Genomic DNA, 12537 nt, shown 5'->3' with positions numbered 1-12537 from the left:
CAATACTTCTTACTAACAAAGAATAATCACCACATTCACCCCTCCTTTTAAAAATATACTCCAACCTAAATAGCCTTTACAATTTATGATTAATTATTTACAACTAAAACTATGCACAGACAAAATAAAACTATTCAACATGACACAATACTAAGTGAGCAACAACAAATAGTAACATTGCACATAAGTATTAAGTATCTCTCAACTAAAACAATATAATATAATATTTCAACAATTTTAAAACATTACTATCAATTTAAAAGTCCATTTTCAATCGGTCGACCGGATATCTTGTTCGTGTCGACCTTCTTAACCTTGGTGAAATTCCTTGCCCTCCCACACCAGGAGAGACAGAAGTATCTTCTGCAGGAAGGCTATCCATATCCCGATTTTCAACGGTTTCCGGATTAGAAATCCCATCAGGAGGTAAACTGGGACGGTCATGAACATCCATCGAGGGCTGACTAATAGAAGTATAATTATCTGCAGTCGGATTGGAAATATTCGTAGTATTTGTAACAGCATCCACATTATCTGAATCATGACTATTGTTAATATCCTCAGAAGAAGGCTGGCCACCACAAGGAGCCAAGTCTTTAATTGAAACGGTACTTTCTTTCCCATCTTGGAATCGAATGTGAGCATATTGGGAATTTGCCTCCAACAGCTCCACCTCCTCCACTAAAGGATCATATTTTGACAATCTAACATGGCGTCGAAGCAGCACAGGTCCTTGCATAGTAAGCCATGAAGGTACCGAATATCCCGTAGTAGATCTCCGCGGATAGTTAAAGAGCCTTTCATGGGGGGTCACATTAGTAGCCGTTGAAAGCAATGATCTAATGGAATGCAGGGCATCAGGCAGTACCATTTCCCACTGTGTATTCTTAAGGTTCCGGGATGTCAAAGCCAACATAACTGCCTTCCAGATCACCCCATTGTATCATTCGCACTGTCCATTACCCTGGGGATTGTACAGGGTAGTTCTGCTAGTAGAAATTCCCCGACTCTGAAGGTATTCCTTCAACTGGGAAGACATAAAAGAACTTCCCTGATCCGAATGGATATACGCAGGCATCCCAAAGATGACAAAAAGTTGAGTCAGACATTTGATAACTGTAGCAGCTGATACATCTGCGCAAGGAAAAGCAAAAGGGAACCTTGAAAACTCATCCACAACAGTAAATATATATCGGTTTTGAGTAGTTGAAGGAAGAGGCCCCTTAAAATCGACGCTCAAACGTTCAAAAGGAGATGTAGCCTTTATAAGATGAGCTTGTTGAGGCTTAAAGAAATTCGGTTTACACCGAGCACAGATAGAACATGATGAAGTCATCCGCTTGACGTCTTCAACTGAAAAGGGCAAATTCTTACTGCGTACGAAGTGTATCATCCTCGTAACCCCAGGATGGCATAAGGCATTATGAAGATTAATAAGCGTATCTCCGTGAATCACAGAACAATAAGCCCTCGACAGCGCATCAGCAGCAACATTATCCTTCCCCGGTCGATAAACTATATCAAAATGGTAACATGCCAACTCAATCCTCCACCTCATTATTTTATCATTCTTAATCTTTCCAAAATGTTTGACATCAAACATAAAGGACACAGACTTTTGATCAGTTACCAACGTAAAATGTCGTCCCGATAAATAATGTCTCCATTTACGCAGTGCTTCTACTATTGCATACGCCTCTTTCTCTATTGAAGAATGCCTTTTTTCACTATTGTTCAAGGTACGTGAGAAAAAGGCCACAGGTCTTCCATTTTGGTTCAGAGTAGCCCCAATTGCAAAATCAGAAGCGTCCGTCTCGATCACAAAAGGAACCTGCTCATCAATAGAATGCACAACTGCTCCAAGGATATCCTTTTTAAAATTATCAAAACACGTCCTGGCCTCCCATGATAGAGGATATGTCGTAACCCGAATAAGAGGCCGGATCTTCTGTGAAAAATTTGCAATCCAATTAGAATAGTAAGAAAACAGTCCAACAACTCATTGCAAAGCCTTAGAATTAGTAGGATAAGGTAAATCAATCAATGGTCGCAGACGTTCTGGGTCTGGTTTAATCTTGTTTCCCGAGATAATGTACCCCAGTAGATTTACCTCAGTGGTCGAAAAGGTACACTTCTCTTTATTGAAAGTTAAACCAACTTTTTCCGCAGCTTGAAGGAATCTTTCTGAATTAGAATCATGCTCCACCCTTGATTTGCCACACACCGTGATGTCATCTAAGTATGAAAAGGTGTCAGAGAGAGAGTTATCACTTATAAAAGCATCCATTGCCCGTTGAAAACAAGCAACACCATTAGTAACACCAAATGGTATTCGGCAAAACTGATACAGCTTTCCACCAGCCTCAAAGGCTGTATATGGTTGATCCTTCTTAACAATAGGAATCTGATGATAAGCACTCTTTAGGTCAATAGTGCTAAAAACCTTATACGGAGATACTTTATTGATAAGCTCATCAATCTTAGGCAAAGGGTACGCATCTAATTGAGTATACCTATTAATAGTTTGGGAATAGTCTATCACCATTCGTTTCTTATGTCTCTCGTTAGTCGTGACAACTACCTGTGCCCGCCAAGGCGAACAACTAGGTTCAATGATTCCTTCCAATAAGAGACGTTGAACTTCAGAATTAATAAATTCTCTATCCTGACTGCTATACCTTCTTGATTTGGTAGCAATTGGCTTACAATCCGGCATCAAATTGGAAAAAAGTGATAATGGAGAAATGGATAAAGAGGTTAATCCACAAATAGATAAAGGTGGCTTAGTCCCTCCAAATGAAAGACTGAGAGACTCGTGTAACTGAAGCACATCATGACCAATCAAAATATCCGCACAGAGATTAGGCAAAACAGATAGGCGTATATCAGTATACGTATTACCTAGAAGAATCAATTTCACAAGGCAACAACCAGCTACTTGTGAAGTGAGAGTCGTCTGAGCCATACACACCTGATAGGAAACAGGCGAAATTTTTAAATGCTTCTCCTTTGCAAACTGAAGACTTATAAAACTCTCGGTACTGCCCGTATCTATAAGGGCCTTCACTTCCAACCCATTAACTTGGGCCGTAACTATAGCTTTGTTTAGGCCATGAGCAAATGCAGCAGAAATTGATGCAATAAACGCCCTATCTAAAGGCTGAATAGTCACAGAGGAGGTAATTGAACCTGATGATTTACACACACGTGCGTAATGACCTCTCTTGCCGCATTTACTACACACAGCCTCCCGAGCAGGACACTTCAGACGAGGGTGCCGGACGTTCCCACAAAAATAACACTTCTGAATCCTAGAGGCAACAGCCGCTGAAGTAGAAACTGTTTCAGAATCTAGTAAACCACTCCTATTAAGTCCACATAATTCCTTTTCATCCGGAACTGCCGAAACCACAGTCACAGGCCGATTAAAAAGAGCATAAGAATCCGAACTTCTCTGAGCCACATCCAATGTAGAACCTTGCTCAAAAGCACTCTTAAGATCCAAAGTCTTATTTTCTAACAACCGCTGACGAATTGATCTAGACAGTAATCCATTAATAAAAGCATCCCGTACCGATTCTTCCTTATATTCTTCAGCCGTCACGGCCTTATAATTACAGTTAATACTAAGGCACCGAAGTGCTTGTAAATAAGTATCCAAAGATTCTCCCACCTGCTGCCTACGGGTAGATAGAAGGTGACGTGCAAATACCTCATTCTTTGGTTTAACAAAAATCTTTTCCAATGTAGAAATAGACACTTCGTAAGTTTTACAGTCCAAAATATACTTATACACATCCGGAGCAATGTAGTTGATCAGCATATTCAGCTTATTTAGAGACTCTTGATCCAACACGCCCAAAAAGTTTTTAAATGTACAATACCAGTGTTTCCATTTATCATCCACTCCTGCAGAATTAGGGTCAGCATTGAATCGTTCTGGTTGAAGATATCGCTCCATTCTGACATAAAGTTAATAAATTGAAATAAAGAATAGATTTGCCTTTCTAATCTAAGGCACATCTGTAGCACATCTTCAACACCCAGTCCCAACTAAAGGCTGGAAAGAACTGAATTTAAGATGGCCACCACAAATCACATGACCTCAACTACCAATGAGATTACAGCATATATCCCAAGGCAGGAAACAAACAACCAATCACAATACTTCTTACTAACATAAAGAATAATTACCACAGAGATGTTAAGAGATATTCAAGGCGAGAGGAGATGGTAATGGGACAGGTTAAGAAACAAAGGATGGCTCTAGATGAAGTGTAAATTGCGCTGGCAGAGTGAGAGACAAGCTGAAAATATTAACATGCTCCAAGAGATCTCTTGTCTTAACTTCCAAAAGACACTTTCCCAAAGGAAAAGAGTGGCATCATTGCAGGGAACCTTTTTTAAAATCAGAATACAGCAGAAGAAAACGATCTGTTAATAAGTCAACAAATCCGGGGAAAATGCTGCTTTTGTGACATTGTCGTGCACAGTATGCCTGGCCGCAGACGGACAGGTATCTGATCGCCCCACGGACCCCATTTGGAAAATGTGAGCCAGAGTGGTGCACCATCAGTTGATTTTAGACTCTGGAAGGTACTGAAAAAGTCTAGAGCACCATTGCGACCAGAGATATCCAGGCCCACTGAGCGTATACTAAACAAAGACATTTCCAGAATCTTTTCTAAGCGCTGTATAGCGCGGTTTACATCGAATTACTAGGCTTTTAATGAACATCTTGCTTCACGTATAATTTTTGTGAATACAGTAATTAAGGAATAATATTGTTGTAGAGTGAAGCGTCACCCTTTGAAGACTGGACTAATTAAAGACCTAATTATAGCGTGTTATTTATTCAGCTCTTCCAGTAAAGCAAGTGTTAATGTCTCTTCGATTTTTGTGCCTCCTCTAGTTTCTGCACATACAGTTACAAGAAAACACTTCTCTCTGCCTGAAAGAGGTCGCTCAAAGACTCCGACCGCGGAGATTGAGCGCAGTGCTTATGGGACAGTATCCTACGGAGCACCCGTACCAGTCAGTGCAAAGGTACTTGAAAACTTAGCAGGAAAAGATACTTATTGTCCCTTTTGCTTTATCAATTTTATTCAGAAGTGAATAGAAAATGTCTTATCTACCCTATGATGTTGCCCATCATGTGTACTAATTTCCATTAAATTGGCAGTCTCTCTCAGGCTATCAATATGGGTGGTGTTGGATTTGGAAATATCATGGTGTATTTGGGGGGGGGGGGGGGGAAGGGTTACTCTTCTAAACTGGTTAAAGGAAAAGGCAGGTTTTGTGGAGTCCTTTTAATTCAAAGTACTCCCCTATTGCTAATTTATTTTTTCCTTCAGTAGTGATGTGGCTCTTGGCTGCTTCAGCAGCATTGACGGGGAAGAACCACCATCCTCCCCCAGCCCGAGGAGCTGCTCCATCATTGCAATGGGAGTGGTGACTTTGGAGCGACATGGGAGCAGGTCGGAGCTGCCTGACCATGGCTAGCTGTTGCTCGATTGGGCAATGCAAGCGGTGCTTCTAATGGGCAGCACCAACCTTCTCATGAGGATCCTACAGAAATGAAGCACTGTGTTACGAAGGATCCATTTAAAAGCTGGTCAAGAACCAGCCATAACTATTGACGGTAGATGAGTCAAGCTTGGGAGTTTGCTATCCTGTTACATTATTTTATATGCTACCAAGGTTTACATATAGTTAATGCATGATCCAAATGCATTTCAAAGCTCTCCCTCGACTTTAACCTTTTGTGCTGTTCTCTAAGTATCCACTACGTGGATGCTTCCTTTCACTGTAAGCTCTGCCACGTTTAGTTGAGATTGCTGTTATATCCATTTATGACCAATATAAATGGCTGGAGTTTCTGAAGAGACCTCCACTCTTTAGCCTTTAGCTGGATTTATTCTGAGCCCCTGTACTTGAAAGGACATATATTTTGCTTTGTTACAGAACTTTTGCTGCTGCCATGAGGGTTTAATCAGTCTCCTGTATTGATTTTTATCCTCTAATCTGATAAGGTACACTTCAATGAATTTGCTCCAAGAGAAAATATGGAAAATGATGATTACAGTGCAGAGAATTTCCGCCGTATCGCTCGCAGCCTGAGTGGAACCATCCTTGCTAACAGAGATAATCCTGTGGTTACTTCTCACAGTGTCGTAAGTAAACTTCCTGCGGCAATATAGACCTGTAAATGATTTTTTTTTAATGTTTTGTTTATTCTAGTGTTATGATCTTAGTGAATTGCTTAACATTGTGGAAGAGGTTTAGGGGAATAAATTTGAAGCAATTCATTTTCTGTCTGTCTTTTTGGAAAGTCTCTGCATCTGACAGTTATGTCCATTTTATGTTGCAAGGAAACAGCAACTCTGAGAAAACACGTGGAGCCTCGACAAAGATCGGTCAGTTCCTCTTCCTTGACCACGTCCCAAGCTCCCTCCCATGATCCTATTGTGTTAACCTCTTGCCCACAGCACCATCCCTACCTATCACCGCACCTTCCGTCTGATCCACTGCAGCCCAGCAAGGCTGGTGAGGCAAACAGAGCATCAGGTAATCTTGGCTTCTCGACTTGCATTTGCATCTCCTTTTCTGTACGCGTATCCATCGTATGTAAGGTTGCATGACTGACTGTCCTTGTCCGGCTCATTTCCCTTCCATTGTTGTATTGTTATCATTACTTCTGAGCTGGTCTTCAAATATGAAATGATCATCAACATGGTATTGAAGAGATTACTTTACATGGCAACTTTTTCTTGCAGCGTAACACTATGTTTTAATGTTTACTGGCACTAAGTGCAAGAGGCAGCATTAGTTTGACCAGGTACTGAGGCATTATAATTGTAACATTCAGATTCAGCATATAGCAGTAATTTGAAAAATGCTAATACACTATCATTTCTGACAGGTTCATGGCATTTGTTGTTTTAATATTGTAGTAATATTTAAAATTATTAAATGACCAGGAACAAAACGTTGCAACGGGTTAAATCTGATGCATCGTGAATGGATGCAATGTTAGTTATATAGCAGCTCATCAAAATTGTTTGTGCCTACTTTGAAATTGTTACCATTGGGATCTTGTAAAGCAATTTTTAAAATACCAGGACATTATGGCCATAGAGAGGGTGCAGAAGAGAGTTGCTAAGATGGTATCAGAAATGAGAAGCTTTCATTGAGTTGAGACTGAAGAAACTGGGGCACTCTTCACTCCAACAGAGGAAGCTAAGAGAGACCTGATCAAGATGTTCAAAATTGTGTGAATGAATGAATGAATAAATAAAGGAAAACTATTTTCATTGTTCACTGAACCAGTAATTAGAAGTCATAAATTTAAGAACCTCAATAGATCGAAGGGGTGGTTAGAATTTTTTTTTTAAATGCAGAGTTGTTGGAGCATGAAATGCTCATCTCGAAACAGTGGTGGAAACAGAATTAATCATGACTTCTAAAAAGGAAGTGAATAAATATTTGAAAATTACAAATTTAAAACGGTACACCAAAGGGGCAAGAAACTACAACTAAGTGGATAGCTCTTTCAGAGAGCCAGTATCGGCACAATGGGCCGAATAGTCGTCTCCTGTGCTGAAGACGAGTGATGATTGTTGCTGATCTACAGGGCCATTAATGTCATTTAAAAAGCCACTTGTGAAAGTGAAGGACTTCAGTGGTACCTTATTCAGTCTCAACATTGGTAAATTCTATGAATGCAGGTGAAACATTGTGCTCGTATCTGATGCAGTAATGGACACCACACAGCATCAGTGACAGAGGCAACTTCGTTACAAACCCTTTAAGCCAGATGTAACAAGTGATTCCGTGGCTAAATGTCTGCTAGGACACATTAAAACAATTATTTGCACTAATATATAAAAATATTTTTCATGACTTGAGAAGAAATCTGTAGGGATACAAAATGTCCTCTTGCTCACTCGCTCTCCAGCTCTTGATGTGTAGCTGAAGACTATGGCTGGAATTTCTCTGGGGGTTCTTGTGATGATCTGCCATAACTTCGGCAGAAGTTGGGTTGGGACAGCCATTTCTCCAAGGTTTCTACCAAAGTTACAGTGGGCCATTGGGGAACCAGTGTGGAAGTTCTTGTGCTAGATTTTTGAATGTGTAGTTAATACAGTTTTGTCCCTGATCAAAATCCTCAGTAATTACCTTTTTCTGTTTCTTGTGAAAGCAGATAAGAACATCGAAAAATTTCTGGCTGTGTTTGACCGGGGTGAAGCTCTCAACCATGAGAACTACCAGAACGTTGCAGTGAACTATGGCACACTGCCACGCTCTCAGAGGAGTTTGAGTAAAGGACAGAGACCCAGCAGAATAGACCAGATGCATGTCGAGAATAAGAATGTCATCAAGCAGAGACTGGCTCAAGGCATCCGAGCAGTGCTGCCAGACAAGAGAAAAGTGGAGCAACTTCGCAGAGATCCATCCAGCATAACCGCATTGAGCAGGCCTCCACACCAAACTAGGACTGAGGTGCCCGATAGTTATGGTTGTGCTGACCGTTTTCCTGTGCATTACAGACCCGTGCTTGGCACTGGCCAGAACACTTTTCCAAAAAACAACAACGCGGCAAATACCTTGGACCCTCCAAAATCCCCTTATCACAAGTCTTCATGCTCCAACTCTGCAGGTCCAGTCCGCCTTGATGTTCCTCCAGATGAGGATTGGAGGAAGGCAACTTATACCCAGCCTCAGCCCAGTGAGAGGAAGCATTTGGCCCCTCGCACTCCTGCAAGGACCAGCGATACTGGTGTGTATACGAGACGGCCATCTGCTGGCCGACCAGTGACGGAACAGACTACTCCACAGCTAGCCACCTGGGGGCATCAGTGCGCTTTATGCCAGCTGGTGTTCATCGATGCTGCCGAGGTGTACTGCCGGAACTGCAGTGTGTACATGGCGCGGTTTAAGCCCCGACACTGACCCTTGTGATCGAGGTCAGCCAAAAGCAATGACTGTCAGAAGCAATTTATCTTAAAGTAGGCTAATGCTTGGACTAAACACTGGTACTGCCACTAACTGAATGTATAGGTAACACTGTAAAAATGATCACTTACCAACTGTGATGTTAAAAATTGAAAGTGCATTTAATGGTTGGTATAAATGAAAAATGATGAAGGCTAAAGATTGAATATATTTAAATTATAAAACCTAAAATTCAAACTTTTCAGTTACTATTTAGGAATTGTGTTTAGAGTTCTGATGCTGGATATAATAACTGCACTGCTCTCCTGTGGATAGACAGAATTATTTTTTGTTGTACCACAGTAATAGCCACTCTACTAATTAGGATCTTGATATAAAATGTGCAGCATTCTGTACGACAGTCTAATGATCGAAATGCCTTTTGTGGTTTACATATTGTCAAGCTGCAACAGGCATTTTCTGATGTAATTGTAATAAAGACAATTTAATAACCCATTGAACTCATTCCAAATCGATCAAGTTGAAATGTTCTGTATGAAAATAAATTGCAGAAAGCCACTTTAGCGCTGTATTTTAACAAACCTCAAATTCTGGTTGGGACTTGGCGGTTCCAACATCTCTCAACTTATTAAAGGTGACCGTACAATTATGCCGCAGGATCCCAGCTTACGGATGTTTAATGCGTTCCTCTGAAATCGCTGTCTCTGCTGTTTTAACCGAGGTGTTCGCCCATTTAATGTAATCAGGTTACCACTTCCACTAAAGTAGTGGAGAGAGGAATTGGATGGATCCATTCAGCGTCTCGGCTCTTCTGTCTCTGAACCCTGTTAATTCTTTTAATGAAGTGGAGTGACTGCATGACAAACGATTGTCAGCTTGACCTGCAAAAACTTTGTTCCGTCAATTCTTGGGCTTGAAGGGGGGTTAAAAGACAAACAATTACACAATAATTCAGCTTACTGTGTAGGTTTAGTACAGTTGTAGTTCTGTTTGGTTGCAGCCTGAGGTCGTGCTTGTACTTACCATTTGTGAACAGCTTGTTTTTTCTATAACACATGAAGGAGCTAAAACGTGTCTGTTCTGACTGCCCACATGGAAGACACCGTGACACTTTATTCACTGTCCCGTATATTTGTATATAATTGAAATTGTACTTGATTGTAGGCCTGATGTGAGAGACAGCGTGGGTGTTGTTTCACTGAGGGCCATGAGGGATGAGAAGCTGCTGTTAAAAAATAATGAAGGATGCAGGTTAAAATGTAATTATTGAAGAAGTACATGTATACCCGGTCACTGGGCATGAGTACGATGGTGTGATAAATTGGGGAAAATTAGTTTTGATGTATGAAGATTGGATAACTAGAAGGAAGTTAGAAGGCAACAAGACAGTCATATTTAGAGGACTTCGCCCATCGGAGTAAAGCTTCAGCTGCAGGCACACGTGAGCTCTGACTCTGATTGCCTTTAATTTTCTCCTACTCGTCTGTTATTTTTATAATGTGTACGATTCTGATTTTTATTTGTGGAAGTCTGTAAAGTTCATAGTGACTTGCCAGTATTCCGAACTGCTGAAGATCCATGTGAAGTGTTGCCAGTAAATACTTCTCCCAAGCTGTTGTGGTGTCTGCGGAGTCATGACGTTGATAGTGCCACTGATGAAAGGGTATTGCGAGGTACTTTTCTGCAGTGAGTACCGGGCCATTCACACCCTTGTGTATATCCTATAAGATTACCCAATGATAAAAGTTACAGGTGTACAGTTGTGGGGTTGAGAGATTTTATTGTAGAAAACTGTTTACAGATTTTTACTGTAATTTCATAATTGTCTGCTTAGTAAAGCTTGATATTCTTGCTAATGTATTACTGTTAAAATGTGTACAGCTTTGACAGCCAATGAAATGTGAATTGGAAAATTTCTGTACCTATTGGTATTTAATTGCAGTGCTAGGAAATGCGACTCATATTTTTGCAATAAAGTATTCAAATGTGCTAATAATTTGGGTCTGTCGTTGGTCTGACCCTGATGATGAACAAACGGTTTAAGACGAGAATTGACGTCTTTTTTTTCCTTTGCAACAATTCCCAATGTCTCAATTCACAAACAGTTTGTTCCTTCACTAGCTGACGGAGGTTTATTTAGTGAACTGCACGAGTCAGGAACAGTCTTGCAATTATAAAGCACCTTTCGTGTCCTCGTTCTGCCCAAAGGATCTTCACTGCCGATGAATTACTGTTAGTGTCATCACTTTTGTTTGGCAGGGCAACACGGCAACCAATTTGCGCAGAGCAAGGTTCCACAAACGGCATAAGGTAAATGACTGGTTAATTTGTTCTTGGTGTTGGTTGAGGTATAAATGTTAGCCAGGACACTGGGAGAACTCCCCTGTTCTTTGCATAGTGTCATGGGATGTGTTCCACCTATTTGAACAGGCAGACGGGGCCTCAGTTTAACGTCTCTTCTAAAAGACAGCATCTCAGAATGCAACGCTCCCTCAGTACTGCACAGAAGTGTCAGCTTTGAATATTCGGAAGGCCACAGGAGGGATCCCGAATGATAAAGGGGCTATAAGTGATGTCGGAGCTCGGGAGGTAAAACTAGCCATGGTTACAAATTAACAAGTGCTTGTAATCAGACCAGATTTTACCTATAAGAAACATTGATAATCAGTTATATGCATTGTTAAATCATTTGTACAGCCAGTTAAGATAAATTTACTCTCTCTTATTATATTATTAAAAAAAAGCATAAATGTGGGTCACACACTGCAGTGCTCCTCTCACGCAATGTTTGGGTCACGGGTCATAGTTCCAGAACTGCCTGTCACAGTTACAATCAAAATACTCCAAAGTGTTAGGTGGAGTGATTTGGCACAAGTGTGCCTCCTAGTAACTGATCTGCAAGAAGTTCTAGCAAAGCTAGTAATTGAACCGTGCTGTCTTGGATCCAGGAGGTTGGGAAGAGATGTACAAAAAAAATCCAAAATGTGCTTGAGCAGAAAAACCACCGTAGCACCTGAACTGATGTTTAATTGATAGGTATTTGCACAACTGCCTCCCTTTTCCCCCCTTGGGAGGCAATTGGATATTGAAGCAACCATTAGGACAATGAAAGTAAGACAACTGTGACAGAGTTCACCAACTTACTATCTACATTAATAATCTATGTTTACTGGGCTATCAAAATAATAAATACCAATGCAACAGGTTATCGTGAAACTTTGACCTCATAAACTGCACTTCATATCTGTTTATAAATAAGGCACTGAGGAACAAATAAAGCCAAAGGTGTAATAAGCAGCCACGATGTGTTTAAGATGCCAACCATGGCTCAGTAGTAACACTTGCTTCTGAGTCAGAAGGTTCCACTCCAGAGACTTGAGCACAAAATCTAAGCTGTCCCTTCAGTGCAATACTGAGGGAGTGCTGCACTGTCGGAGGTGCTGTCTTTTGGATGAAACATTAAGCCGAGGCCCCGTCTGCCCCCTTAGGTGGATTTAAAAGATCCCATGGCACTATTTGGAAGAAGGTAGAGGAGTACTTCAGTGTTCTGATCAACATTTATCCCTCAACCAACATCACACA

General features: G+C 40.9%; 1 protein-coding gene across 5 annotated transcripts in view; it reads left to right on the top strand.

The window, feature by feature from the left end:
* Window positions 1–10951, top strand: part of usp54a (ubiquitin specific peptidase 54a) — a 131393-nt gene extending 120442 nt beyond the window's left edge. For 4 of the 5 annotated variants that reach the window (XM_085970744.1, XM_085970742.1, XM_085970745.1 and 1 more), the window contains exons 19-22: window positions 4913–5046; window positions 6033–6173; window positions 6372–6567; window positions 8204–10951. In XM_085970744.1, coding sequence (XP_085826870.1) covers window positions 4913–5046; window positions 6033–6173; window positions 6372–6567; window positions 8204–8952 — 1220 coding nt within the window. In that variant the 3' untranslated portion in view covers window positions 8953–10951. The remainder of the gene's footprint in view (window positions 1–4912; window positions 5047–6032; window positions 6174–6371; window positions 6568–8203) is intronic. The other variant, XM_085970747.1, reaches the window with a different exon arrangement.
* The last annotated feature ends 1586 nt before the right edge of the window (window positions 10952–12537 follow it).

Source organism: Somniosus microcephalus, chromosome 29, assembly GCF_052327205.1.
Source record: "Somniosus microcephalus isolate GS21.2 chromosome 29, FLI_Smic_1.0, whole genome shotgun sequence".
Classification (NCBI taxonomy): Eukaryota; Metazoa; Chordata; class Chondrichthyes; order Squaliformes; family Somniosidae; genus Somniosus; species Somniosus microcephalus.
This window is presented reverse-complemented; position numbering and strand designations above follow the sequence as displayed.